This window comes from Lemur catta, chromosome 11 (assembly GCF_020740605.2).
Source record: "Lemur catta isolate mLemCat1 chromosome 11, mLemCat1.pri, whole genome shotgun sequence".
Classification (NCBI taxonomy): domain Eukaryota; kingdom Metazoa; phylum Chordata; class Mammalia; order Primates; family Lemuridae; genus Lemur; species Lemur catta.
In genome coordinates this window covers 25939010-25952831 of record NC_059138.1, presented here as the reverse complement: position 1 = coordinate 25952831, position 13822 = coordinate 25939010, and the positions used below count along the sequence as shown (strand labels likewise).

At 35.2% G+C, this 13822-nt stretch overlaps 1 protein-coding gene across 5 annotated transcripts in view; it reads right to left on the bottom strand.

The window, feature by feature from the left end:
* The window catches only part of FAM3C (FAM3 metabolism regulating signaling molecule C), a 45915-nt gene that overhangs the window by 19816 nt on the left and 12277 nt on the right, over positions 1-13822 (bottom strand). For 4 of the 5 annotated variants that reach the window (XM_045564243.1, XM_045564242.1, XM_045564241.1 and 1 more), the window contains 3 exons: positions 8473-8577; positions 2189-2218; positions 1357-1480 (listed from right to left, as the gene is read on the bottom strand). In XM_045564243.1, the coding sequence (XP_045420199.1) occupies positions 1357-1480; positions 2189-2218; positions 8473-8577 (259 nt within the window). The remainder of the gene's footprint in view (positions 1-1356; positions 1481-2188; positions 2219-8472; positions 8578-13822) is intronic. The other variant, XM_045564245.1, reaches the window with a different exon arrangement.

Here is a 13822-nt window from a genome sequence, read left to right as displayed (position 1 = left end):
AGAGTTTGATCTCTTCTTTGCATTAAAACTTAACATGCTACAAGGGGGCAGAGTGAGTGTTCAAAGTTAACCTATGGAATAGCTGTTCTAAAAAAAACTTTGTCTCTGTTATTTAGACTCAAACTTGGGGGTCTCTTTAGCCAAACAAGGTGAAAAGGGGGAATGGGAATGTTTTCAAAAACCTACAAACTTCTAAAATCCAAGTGCTTTCTTACATATCAGTGAAACAGGACTATCTATAATGAGAAATCAGAAGACAATGGATTAACAATGGACCATCATTAGAATGAGGAAAAAGATATGAAATGAGTAGAGACCTCAAAGATCATCTACTAGCTCAAGCACTTAATTTTACAGGAGTGTGATCCCATGAAGCCAAATAACTTTCCCATAGCTAAATAACTGCAAAGGGGGCTAAGATAAAAATATAAGAGGTTCTTAGAAGAGAAGAGACACACAAAGAGCTAGGAGAAACTACCTAGTTCAGTTAGGTCTCCTTTCTATCTGTTAAATTACCTCTCCATTCTATATAATTAATGACATATTATTTTGCATGAAGTTTAAATAAGCTCCCATGTCTAGTTTTCCAAGCAACAGCTGATTAAAAACCACCAATGAATAGTAGGGTTTGCAATTCCAGAGGCAGGAAACTTCAAGTTACAAGTGACAGTTGACGCTGAAGTAGTATTTGAACAACCTAAAAATCATACTTTGGAGAGCATCTCAGCATAGGAAATCATTCTGCTTAGTAGCAAAGAGTTTGTTCCACAATGGAACTGAGGTTATCACTGGATCATTTCATACATCAACGAGCAGCACTTAAATATTTAAAATGAAAGATTTGGTTAAGAGAACACGTTCATTATCCAGGGCAATGCTGTCACTAGGATTTCTGCCATGATGAAAATGCTCAACCTGTGCTGTTCCACTCAAGGACCAACAAGCCACATGTGGCCACTGAGCACCTGAAATGTTGCAACTGTCACTGAGGACCAAACTTTTAATTAATTTATATGAATTAACTTTCTCTTTATTATTTAAGAATCAAAACTAAATAGCCACACGTGTCTTGTGGCTAGCCAATGGCACAGTACAGATCTAGAGAATTCAGTCAGAGGCAATCCCTCATCTCTACACGAAGCTGGACAAGTGCTGTGTTCTTAAGCATTCTCTAACATAAAATTTAGGAACATTAAGACTCCTTAAATGCAAGGAAAAAAAACTGTAATGAAAATTTAAATCACTTTCCTTTAGTAAAAGCATGCCCAATACATTTTCAAAATGTCCATTAAATTCAGTTTCAATTGGCTATAATTTAATAGCTCATCTTGTAGTTTTAAATCAACAAATACTTACACATTGTCTTCCAGGCAGATTTTGGGTCCCACCACATTGGCTGCTCCACTTGCCATTTTAAAAGCAAAATGCTTCTCAGGGCAAGCTTTTGAGATCCCACATTTGTATCTGGGAGGCTTTGTAGCTTTGGGGGAGAAAATATGATTTTTTTTCTTTTAGAAAACAAGAGACTCTGTCAGTTTATTTCATATCTCAGACCATGAAGGGCATTATGTAAGACATCAAGATACACATGTTTTAAAACATATGGTAGAGTTTTTTTTTTCCCTGAGGGTTTCAAAGAACTGCAAAAAGATAAACAATAACAACATAAAACACAACAAAAGCCAGAATCTCCTAGGAGACAAACTAATCATTGACAAATGGATCAAGTAATATGATCTTGATGAGGATAAATATATTTTATCTAATTACTCTTGAGTTTATTTTTAAATTTCAGGATGTGAGAGGTTTTGAATTGTTACTTTGCATTTCCAGTCCATATATGAACAAAAAAACCATTACCGTCAGAATCATTAAAAAACCTAATGTTTCACTGACTATCTACCAATGTTCAAATTCTAACCAGGAATTCTCCTTTTACTACTTACTCCTCCATCACTTTATGTACTTATAATACCGGAGCTAAAAAACACTAATAAAAATATCCCTTATGAATAAATACCAAGAATATCGGGCTGGCCAATCAAATAGCATCCTTGTAACTTTAACAGAAATTTTTAAATCAGTTTTTGCTCATACTGAACTACTGGCATTATTTAAACATAACCTTTCATATGCCTAAGACAAGACAAAATAAATGATGTGTAAAATATTGAGATGAGATACTCACAGCGTGCAGCTATGTCCAATGCTGACCTTGCTAAGGAAAAGAAGTTACATTTGTTAGAAGGAATAAGCCTATTTGCAAGTATACACTTGCCAATATTTAAAGCTTCTGATAGGTCTATAAAAATAAAAGTGCTTGAATATAATAGTTGCTCAGTATACAATAAAGGAAACATGAATATCAGTTCAGAGAAGAAGTGAGAAAGTAACATTATGCTCCACAATTCATTATCAACACTTATGTTGAGAAATCCTAAAGGGTAGTATTTTATTACTGCTGTAACATTTTATTTTTACCTTTACATTTTGTTTTTATAGTTACTATAAATTTAAATCTTAATCACAAAGTTACTCTACAAACTTAACTTTAAATGACTATAAATACATACTTGGTGAATATTATGGTGTTTAAAAGTTGTTACTGTTGTATGGTGCTATGTATATATGCAAATAAAGCACCAGAAAATATATATAAACCTATCTTAATGGTTAGAGTAGAAGCCTGGGGGGCAGGGAAAAGGTCATTACTAAAAGTTTTATAATTTATCAGTTTAAGGAATCCAGAAGGTCAAACCTGAACTTAAATGCAGTAGTTCCCAACCTGACCATCTATCACAATTATAGTTAGTGCTTTTTAAAAGCACTAATATCTGATCCTAGCCCAAGACATTATAACTCAGATCATCAAAGTATTGTGGACAGCCATTTCCTGATTTGGCTAATAGTACGCAGTGTGATAAATGTTAGCCAGCTGTCTGACTATAAATAGTCGCATAGTTTTTAATTCTGTACTATTTTAGAAAATTATGAACTTCCTGTACATCCAATACCGAAACTGGGAAACAGAAAGTTAAAGCTAAAAGATTGTATCTAAATGTTTAGAAGGAAAAATGACCAAGTAAATGAAGGTTCATTAACTCTGTAGAACACTATACAGCATTAAAGTCAAAAAGGTAATGTAATAACATGGAATAAAGCAGAAAACAAACTTTTTTTTATTTTTTAAGAGACAAAGTCTTGCTCTGTCACCCAGGCTGGAGTGCAGTGGTGCACTCATAGCTCACTGCAGCCTCGAACTCCTGGGCTCAAGCGATCCTCCTACCCTGTCTTCCCAATTAGCTGGGACTACAGGTGCCTGTCACCAAGCCTGGCTAATTTTTTTTTAATTTTTTGTACAGATGGGGTCGCGCTATGTTGCTCAGGCTGGTCTTGAACTCCTAGCCTCAAATGATCCTCCCACCTCAGCCTCTGAACGTGCTGGGATTATACTCATGAGCTATCACGCCTGGCCTACTCTCAATTCAAAAAAGGAACTTTACTGGGATACAATTTTGGGAAGACTGGTTTTTAAATCATCAGGTTTTTAAATAAGTAACATCACCTCCATTTAATTTGTGTAAGAGTAAGGGCAGAAGATGCTTTAAGGTGAAGAAATTCTTGTCAAAGACTTTTCTTTCCAGATGAAAGCTCATTTTTATCCAATCCTCATCAAAACAAAAACGCCTGCAATTCTGAAAATGCTAGCACTTCGGGGCTAAACAGGTAAATTAATTATCATAAATAAAACAGGGTGTTGTCCAAATATAGAACACAGGTGCAATATACAAACACAAAAATCCCTCTTCTTCTGCAAGTTTTTCCGCCTCAAAATGTCCTGAGAGCTTTATCCCTCAATATCTTTCAACATATACATTTTTACTTCAAGGAACAATAATAAACATTTCTGATTTGGTTTCATCAAGGAATTTCTTTCAATAAGTCAGGCTAATGAATCAGAACTATTTTGTACTTTCATTTTTAATAAGGTTGCAAGTAATTTATGTCTACACTATCAATGGTTTAAATTTGAAAAGGTCAAAAGAAATCAACTCAATAGAACATTAAGTACTTACTACAGCAATATATGCAAAAATAATTTGGACCGTGTTCAGTACATTTACTAGCTAAGTATTCATGCTCAAAAAGAACACTACATTAAATTACAATCCTGAGTAAGATTGGTGGGTTACATGTTGACATGCTGGTTGTGACACTGTATTATAGTTTTGTAAGATGTCACCAATGGGAGAAACTAAGTAAAGAGTATGCAGGATCTCCTTGTATTATTTCTTACAAATACATGTAAATCTGTAATTTTCTCAAAATACAGTTTTATTAAAAATTGTTTTAAAAAAATCACAATTAATATACTTTGGTAACTTTACTAATTATGGGCAAAATTTTCATTTTTCCTTTCTAGAAATAAGTTTGTTTTATTTTTCTAAAACAACACTATACAATAAACCTGAATTGAAATGACTTACAAACTACCAAGTTATTATATCAACAAGTTGAAAAAATGGAAAACTCACCACCAAAAGAATTATATTTAATCCTATGGGTTCCTAAGGTACTGATTATAGCAACAATTCTAATGCTAGGTTAAACTTGTTACCCTTTGGCATATTAAGTTAGCTGCTAAACAAGTGGCAAAGATAACCATATATCCATCTTTGCTAAAATAGTCTGTATGAAAATTAAAATAAAACCCCACAAATTAAACTTTCACCAATGCAACAGGTCAGAATCCAGTAAGCTTATATAGATACAATGTACTACTTCAATTACAACATCAGAATAAACCATCTGTCCTAAGAATGCCTAAATCCAATAGCTAAACTACTAAACTATATACAATAAAATCTGGCAGGTTTAACATGAGGAAATAGTAAAATAAAAATTAGGACAGACAGCTATCTCGGTTAAAGTAGCTCAGGGCTTGTTCATAGCTGACTACCAGTGATTTTCCAACTAATACAGCTTTAAATGAACCCGACTTTGGAAATACTCTTCCTTCCCACATAAAAATCCTAATCCTCAGTTACCTACATTTATTTTCAATTAGCATTTACTATCCACAGGGCCCAGTGCTAGATGCTGGGTGATGCATCAAGATATTATTGCCCTCAAGGTTCATTCTCTGGTGAGGGGAGACGGACAAATGAAAAAGAAGAAAAATTCTATAATGTAAGGCAGAATAAAATTAGTGTCAAATTGAGATATAAGTACTGTGCAATTAAAACAGATCAGAAAAAGAGCAATACATTTTAATAGGGAAAGAAGGCGGTTCAAGCACAATTTCTCCAAAGAAAGGGCATTTAGGCAGAGTTTTAAAAAATGAGAAGGATTAACAGATGCTGGGGAGATGGGAAAGACGTGCAGGGTGAGGAACCAGCACATGCAAAGGCCAAGATATGAAAGGACAGGACAGGCTTTGCGTCTGCAGGCTGTGTGCAGACTGGCATGGCAAGTGTGACCCTCGCGGTAGGGAGGGGTGGAGAACAGCTGAGAAGGCAGGCTGGGGGCTTTGGGTGCCACCCTAACTAGAGAGCTTGGATTTTATTCTCCAGTAAGTAGAAGTACTAAAGATTGTTGAGTTTTAAGAGAATGGTATTGGCAGTGGTGACAGGCAGATGGTAAAGACGAGAAAGAAACAAAGGGACATCACTATGATGTTTATAAAACAGTCCAGACCAGACATGAAGATCCAAACTAGGACAAAGATGGAAGACAGTGGGTGGGGATGGACATGAGCAGTGTTACTGGAGGAGGATCACCAGTGGCATGTGTATAAGACCAGGCCACACTGTGGCCTCACCCAGCCTCTTCTCCACTCTTCTTTCTGAGAACAGTGGGCCTTTTCCCAAAGTAATTTTCTATATCTACCAATGGTCCCATTGCCTCCTTTCTTTAAAGGATCCTCCTTTCCTTGTCTGTTCAATCTCATCTCATTTTCATGCACTGAACTTTCACCCAAGACTAGTGAAACTCTTTCCATTACTTTAAAAAAGAAAAACATGTACAATGTGCTTGAGTTCAGCTACCACCTCATAATCTTCTTATCTAACCACCGACATTTCTTGGAAGGATCAGCTATATATTGCTTATATTAGCTATATATAGCTATATATTACCTACATATTGCTTCCAGATCAACACAGAATAAGTTCTCAATGCCTTCAATGTGGCTGGTTTCTGCCCTATCATTCAAATGAAGCCAGGCGTGCTCTCAAAGGCCCCTGGGTTGGCCATTAGGGAATAACAGAAGTACACACACCAGAACAAGTTAAATCTCAGTATACTCTGCAATAACCATTTTATGCTGGATCCTGGATACTTCTTTTAAGATGGGTGCTGAAAAACAGGTTCAGGAGGAAAATAACTATATCTAAAGGAATGGCTGAAAGAAGGATCCTATTACTTGACAAAAACTTATAAAAAGAAGATTTGAAGGACTATGACTATAATTTTAACTACTTGAGAGATCAGTGATGTACAAGAGAGCTCCAACAAGCAGAAACACAATCAGTGGAACAAAATTACTCGGGAGCACAAAAGACAGAATTCCATGCCATACAGGTTAAGTATCCCTTATCCAAAACACTTGAGATCGTAAGTGTTCTGGATTCTTTTTCCAGATTTTGGAATATTTGCATTATACCTTCCAGTTGAGCATCTCTAATCTGAAAACTGGAAATCCAAAATGTCCTAATGAGCATTTCCTTTGAGCATCATGTCAGTGCTCAAAGAGTTTTGGATTTTGGATTTTCCGATTAGGGATGTTCAACCTGTTACAAGGAAGTACTTTTAAGTAGTCATTGTAAGAAAAGTCACCTGAAAATGTTTATATAGAAATAGAGGATTACATGGCTGAATTGTCTAAAGCCTTGATACACAGTATGTAGTCCATGGGTAAGAATCTCAGCATCACCTGGGAGCTTGTTAGAAATGCAGATTCTCAGGCCCCGTCCCAGACACTGAATCAGAATCTGCATTTACCAAGATTCTCTGGAGATTCTTTTGACATTAGAGTTTCAGAAGCACTGGTATAAGGGAGTCTTGAGATTAGATAGGAGAGGGAGTGAATTAGCTCTTGGGAATCTCTTTCAAACATTAATTTATGGAAAGCAAAACTCACTATTCCAGAGATCTCAAAGTTCTTTGATTCGACTTCTGCCTACTAGGTCAAAATACTGTTTCCAGGGTTCATAATCTCACCTTTCATGCTTAATTACTTCATACCTTAAGGTTTTAGTCAAAGCTATTCAATGTAAATACAAGGATCTATGAAGAATATCAACAGTTTCTCTAACTCCAAATAATAGAGGCCTACAAAAACAGTCTCCAGAAGAGATTCAGAATTACAGTCATGTGCCACCTAATGATGTTTCAGTAAATGACAGACCACATACACAATGGTGGTCCCATAAAATTATATTAATAATATCATACTTTTACTGTATTTTTTCTATGTTTAGACACACAAATAACCTACCATTATGTTACAACTGCCTACAGTATTCAGCACAGTAATTTTGTACAGGTTTGCAGCCTAGGAACAACAAGCTATACCAAATAGCCTAGGTGTATAGCAGGCATACCATCTAGGTTTGTGTAAGTATACTCTGTGATGTTTGCACAACAAGCAAAATTGCCTAATGATACATTTCTCACAATGTATCCCCATCATTAAGTGATGCATGGCTGTGATTTTATATAGAGCCATAGTTAAGTAATTACTTCCCACTTTAATATGTAAACATAAAATTCTATTCTTCACTCTCATAATTGTATACTTACAGAAGAGAAATGCATACTTGACAATTATTTGAGATTCAATGAGATAGTCATACACAACCATCTAAAATAACATTATATGTAATTGGCTCATTTGAAAACATTTCAAATGATAACTTATTTTATTAACTTAAAGATTCTGGTAAAAACTGGGTTGAGGAGCTTATGATGGTACATTTATAATACAGCAACACTAAATGAATGAATAAAAAGAAAAATGCCACAAGGGGAAAATAAGGGTAGGAAAGCAAGATAGATTTTATGGCTGGTATCTAAAATGCATTATTGTGACTCCTAATCACTTGGCAACTGAGGGCTAGATTTGGCTTCAAATTTTCTAGCAGCCAACTCAAACAGGAAAACAATTTAAGCTTGGAGGTGTTATATCTGAGATACAACATGCACTTAGCACATGATGATTAATTCCCCTAAGCATCTATAAAATAGGCTCGTTATATATATGCAAACTGTTGAACAGAAGATTCATGCTTTATACTGAATTCTAAGATTTCTTATTGTATATTTTAGAATATTCTAATAAATCATGCTTAGTGATATAATTACATTTCCTTTTCTAGATAGACTAACAGCACAGTGACTTGGAAAACTGATAAAAATTTACACAAACACACCAAAAATAAGATTTAAGAAACGGAAAAGAATAAAACTTACCAAATAGATTTCCTAAACTTGCATCCATTTTAATTTCAAATACTTGAGAAATAACATAAAATGTTAGTAAAAATACTGCCACAGCTACCACCAACTTTGCAGCACCTAGGTAAAAGGCAGAAATAATTCAGCATGAGTTTATAAGCCCACATAACTTTTCTGATACATTTCTATGAAAAATGTAAGTTTATTAAAAATTTTTTTTGAGACTAATAAATTTCCATTTTTATCTACTGGATTTTAATTTTATTGAGTGTCAACAAAAAACTGTACAAACAACTCATCAAGATAAGGAATTTTTCTGATAAAAGAAGTCTCAGATTGGCTAGCTTTCTAGACACAAGACTCCTTGAGCCATCTGCCTAGTTTTATATGCAAAACAATTACCTTACCAGATGCCAGCTGATTACACAAAAGTGCCATGGCTAATGGAACACTACCACCAAGTTTGTTGTGTAACGCATTCCTAATCCTTTTCAAATATAAGCAGCAGTACTATACTGTGATGTTACAAAAACAATGGACCTTCTGGACACACTAAAGCCAGGATAACCACCAAGTAAGGAGTTCTCAAGTGACATGTAACAGGTTTATTGTCCTATCACCAACCAACACATCTCCTAGAGCTACATAAGCCCTCCTGGCATGGCAAACAACAGTCTTCCTCCTCATACTTAATACTAGTTTAAGACAGGCCTTCTACACTACTGAAAGACATAATCTAGCATCTATCACAAATGCTTCAAAATATGGTTAAACGGAAACTTCCATAACTTTATATCTTTAATTATGTCTGAGCGCCTTACTGCTTAATGTGAATCATTTCTTCTCATTTTTCTCCATAGCTAAACAAATCTAGGGCAAACAAAAGTGTGAGACAGGAAAGGAAATGGAAAATGACAGGAAAGAAATACCTTCCTCTTACCTTTAGGATTTCAGAGACATCTCTTTAGCTTATTCAGAAACAATATTAATATTTGTACTATCTCTATTCCCCTCTCTTAATCTGTGGTTTAATCTGTGTTTATATAAGAGGTAGACAGTATCAGTAGTCATCTCATTATCTTTAAGGAAAAAAAGGCCCACAAATGAGGTTAAAAAAGGCCCAGATAAATTAATGGCAGTGCAAGGAATGGAATCCAGGGATCCTAACAAAGCCAGTGGTTTGTACCGTACTTCATTTTAAAACCCAATTACCATATTCTTCTGAAAAATTACCAAGCTCAACTTAATAGGTGAGGAAGAATAAAAAAGAAATAACGTTCATTCTAATTTCATAAACCTAAAGAGATCAGATTGCATCCTTGGAGGAGAGGACAGGAAATGAACTGATGGTGCTCAGAAACACCGATGATGGTGAGAAGCAACAGCTTCTCAGAGCCCACTCATTTCTATTCAGAAACACTCTATTGATGGTTATGGAGGGGGGTATGTGAAAAATCTCTGTGCCTTCCTCTCAATTTTGCTGTAAACCTAAAACTACCTACTCAAAAAAAAAGAAAAGTAAAGCCTTTAAAAAAAAAAGAAGAAACTCCACTTTATTAATATACAAATGATATGGCAGTGAGGAAGTCTAACTACTAATCAATCACTGCCTCTCTCTTTCATTTCCTACCTCTCCCCACCAAAAACCGTAACCACTTCCTGTTTTCAAGAACAACTACAAATTGCCTACATTTTTTATGCATAAAAAGGAGAGCAAAATTCTATTAGGCTTTGAACTCTTTCCCTCTCGGATCTATCAGAGTGTCTTGTACCCAGCAATATTCTCAACAACTGTTTGCTAAATAGATGAATGGTAACAGATGGCATGTTTCTTCTCGATCATTTAAGACTAAGACCAAGGGCTTGAAGATTCTATGTCACATGATAGTCTTACTATCTTATTTTCTAGCAATCATAGGGACATGCAACCAGAGATAACCTTTCCCTGTCCTGTAAAGCAGACATATGAAACCTTCATTGTTCAAGACTGAAATATTAAAATGATGAAATTATCAAGTTTGTAACTCAAAAGTTCTACACTAAATTCCATACTAAACCAAACCTGAACCTACACTAGTATAGCTATATACATATATACCTACATTTTATGTATATATGTATACAATACACACTCACATATACCATTTACTGAATGCCAACTGTAGAGCTAAATGCTTTAGAACCATAATCTCATTTGCACAGTTTTTCAAGATATTTTCACTTTACAAATAAAAAAATAAGGCTAAAATGTTAGACCACCTGCCTAAAGGCACATAACTAGTCAGTGGCAGCACTGAGTCTTAAACCAAGACTTACTCACTTACACTGGACCACTGGAGGAGCTAGGAGGAAACAGAAGCTCTAAGGGAGAGAAAAGTTAGAGCAGGAGAAAGTAGCAGAGGGTCCCATGATGGTAGAGTTCTGGAACTTCTGTTACAGAGGGTTTCCCCAAAGCTGGCCTGAGTCCAGAACCAGCAACCAATTCTGGAGTTGGAGGGGCAAAATATACCACACCACAATTCCCATTCTTGACTTTCCACAAGATTCCCTCTTCCTCCTAGCCATGGACTGCACTAATTTGAGTGTGTCCCTACTTCTCATAAACCAAAAAGCATAAACTTCAGACACTGATGCCTCACTGTAAGAATAATGGCTATAATGGCTATAAGGATACTTCAAGGCAAATAGATTTTTTCTAAAATTAGAAGATATTAAATAAAAGCAATAAACTTACAGCTAATCTTCCCTACTTGTTCATTAAATGCAGTTCCCTCAAGACCTACACTAGGAACAGTGCCAAACACAAAATAAGCACTCAGCGAATAATTACTCATCAATTAACCGGGGAATTAATTGTCAAAATCAGAGAAATGGACTAGATGATAAAGTTAATTTCAACTGGAATGAATTCAGAATTATGTGAGAAAGAGAAACTGCTTTATTTCAAATTGCCATACTTAAACAATGTACTTTAAAAATCATCTGGAGTTATGTAGTCATAAATAGTCCTGCTGTACTCAAAGATTACCTAAAAAAAAAATTTGCAACATGTTTATTTAAACCACACACAAGCTCTTGGTTTCTGGGAATATTTTTCTTCAACAACTGTACAGGTACTTTTAATAAGATGCTTTGTGATTTCAAAACAAAGAGATTCAGTTTTTCAAATTTCAACAAAAGCATTTATAAAGACCATCAGTTACTTTTGTTTAATAATCATATTTAATCAACTGTGCCTGATTGTATACAATTATGACCAATGTATGAAGACTTGTTTGTTCACCCAGCTTGACTTTAGGCACTCCTAAGAGATGCTCCCATAGGAAAATATTTGGTTTGCTAGTGAGAAGATGATAATTAAGATAAACACTAATTATCTTGATTTTGAGAAATTACAAGTTATCTCCTACACTGGGCACACACTTAGTAGAAATTTCTATGTAAAATGTGTGTTTCTCCTAGGGCTTTGGATGAAGAGGAGTGGGGAAACATACTTACTTTTACTATACAGATAGGAAGAGTTCATCAGCCCTTCCAGTCATTTATGAATGTGTCTTTTTACAATGTTCAAAGATAACTACCTTCAAAACATTGGCGTTTTCAATTTCCTCCATAAGCTGCTTAATGAACAGATTAACGTTATTACATATAACCTCACTTATGTAGACTGAACTTGAACAAATACCGAGCAAAAAACAAATATTTTTTGAATCTTTTACACAGCAGGTCTTCTAAGAACATTCTTTAGTTCAATATCATTTTCTTCAACGTCAATGTTGTTTAGTTATAAGCCTGATGCGGAAAAAAACTGGTTTTTGTAGTAAGTCTTTTTTCACTTTAAGTCACAGCTTCCAAGAACCTATTCATGACGTTAAGTGAGGACGAATGATACTATACTTTTTGTCATTATTTTAGAGTATAATGCTTCTACTTATAAAAGAAAAAGTGAACTGTAAAACAGCCTCAGGTGGGTCCTTTAAGAGCTATTCCAGAAGAAGGCATAGTTATCACAGGAAATGACAGCTCCCGACATGTTACCGACCTTGACAACCTTCCAACAGAACCAGATGCGGAGGTGAGAGACAGTGATATTGATGATCCTGACTCTGTATAGGCCTAGGCTAAGTATGTTTCCATCTTAGTTTTTAACAAAGGTTAAAAAGAAAAAAATTAAGTTTTAAAAATAGAAAAAGCTTATAGAATAAGGCTAGAAAGAAAATATTTTCATACAGCTATACAATGTGTTTTAAGCTAAGTGTTATTACAAAAGAGTCAAAAAGTTAAAAAAAATTAAAAACTTTATAAAGTAAAAAAGTTACAGTAAGCTAAGGTTAATTTATTATTGAAGAAAGAAAAATACTTTTTTATAAATTTAATGTAGCTTAAGTGTACATGTTCATAAAGTCTATAGTGGTGTATAGTCATGTCCTAGGCCTTCACATTCACCTACCACTGACCCATCCAGAGCCACTTCCAGTCCTGCAAGCTCCATTCACGGTAAGTTTGCTATACAGGTGTATCATTTTTTATCTTTTAGATCATCGGTCCCCAACCTTTTTGGCACCAGGGACTGGTTTCATGGAAGACAATTTTTCCACGGACCAAGGGGACAGAGGAATGGCAAGCAATGGGAAGAGAGTACAAACATAGATGAAGCTTCTCTTGCCCGCCACCCTTCCTGCTGTGTGGCCCAGTTCCTAACAGGCTATGGACTGGTACCAGTCCTCGGCCTGGGAGTCAGGGACTGCAGATTTCGACTGTATTTTTTACTTTACCTGTTGTATGTTTAGATATGTTTAGATACATAAATACATACCATTGTGTTATAATTGCCTAGGGTATTCAGTACAGTAACGTGCTGCACAGGTTGTAGCCTAGGAGCAATAGGCTATACTTTATATCCTAGATGTGTACTAGGCTATAACATCTAGGTTTGTGTAAGTATAGTCTATGATGTTCGCACAAGGACAAAATCACCTAACGACACATTTCTCAGACTATATCCCCATCGTTAATTGATGTGTGACTGTCTCATTAGGCAAACAAGCTTAAGGTATATGAACATAAATATTAAAATCATAACTTAAAATATTTAGCATAAACACAGGCCAAGAATCCCTTATCTGAAATGCTTGGAACCAGAAGCATTTCAGATTTTTCTGGATTTTGGAGTATTTGCAGTATACTTTCCAGTTGAGCATTCTAAATATGAAAATCTGAACTCCAAAATGCCTGAATGAGCACTTCCTTTGAGTGTCATGTCAGTGGTCAGAAAATTTCGAATTTTGGAGCATTTGGATTTAAGATGCTCAACCTGTAATTTCAGCAAAAGATTTGCCCCCCAAAACTTGCATAATACTGACTA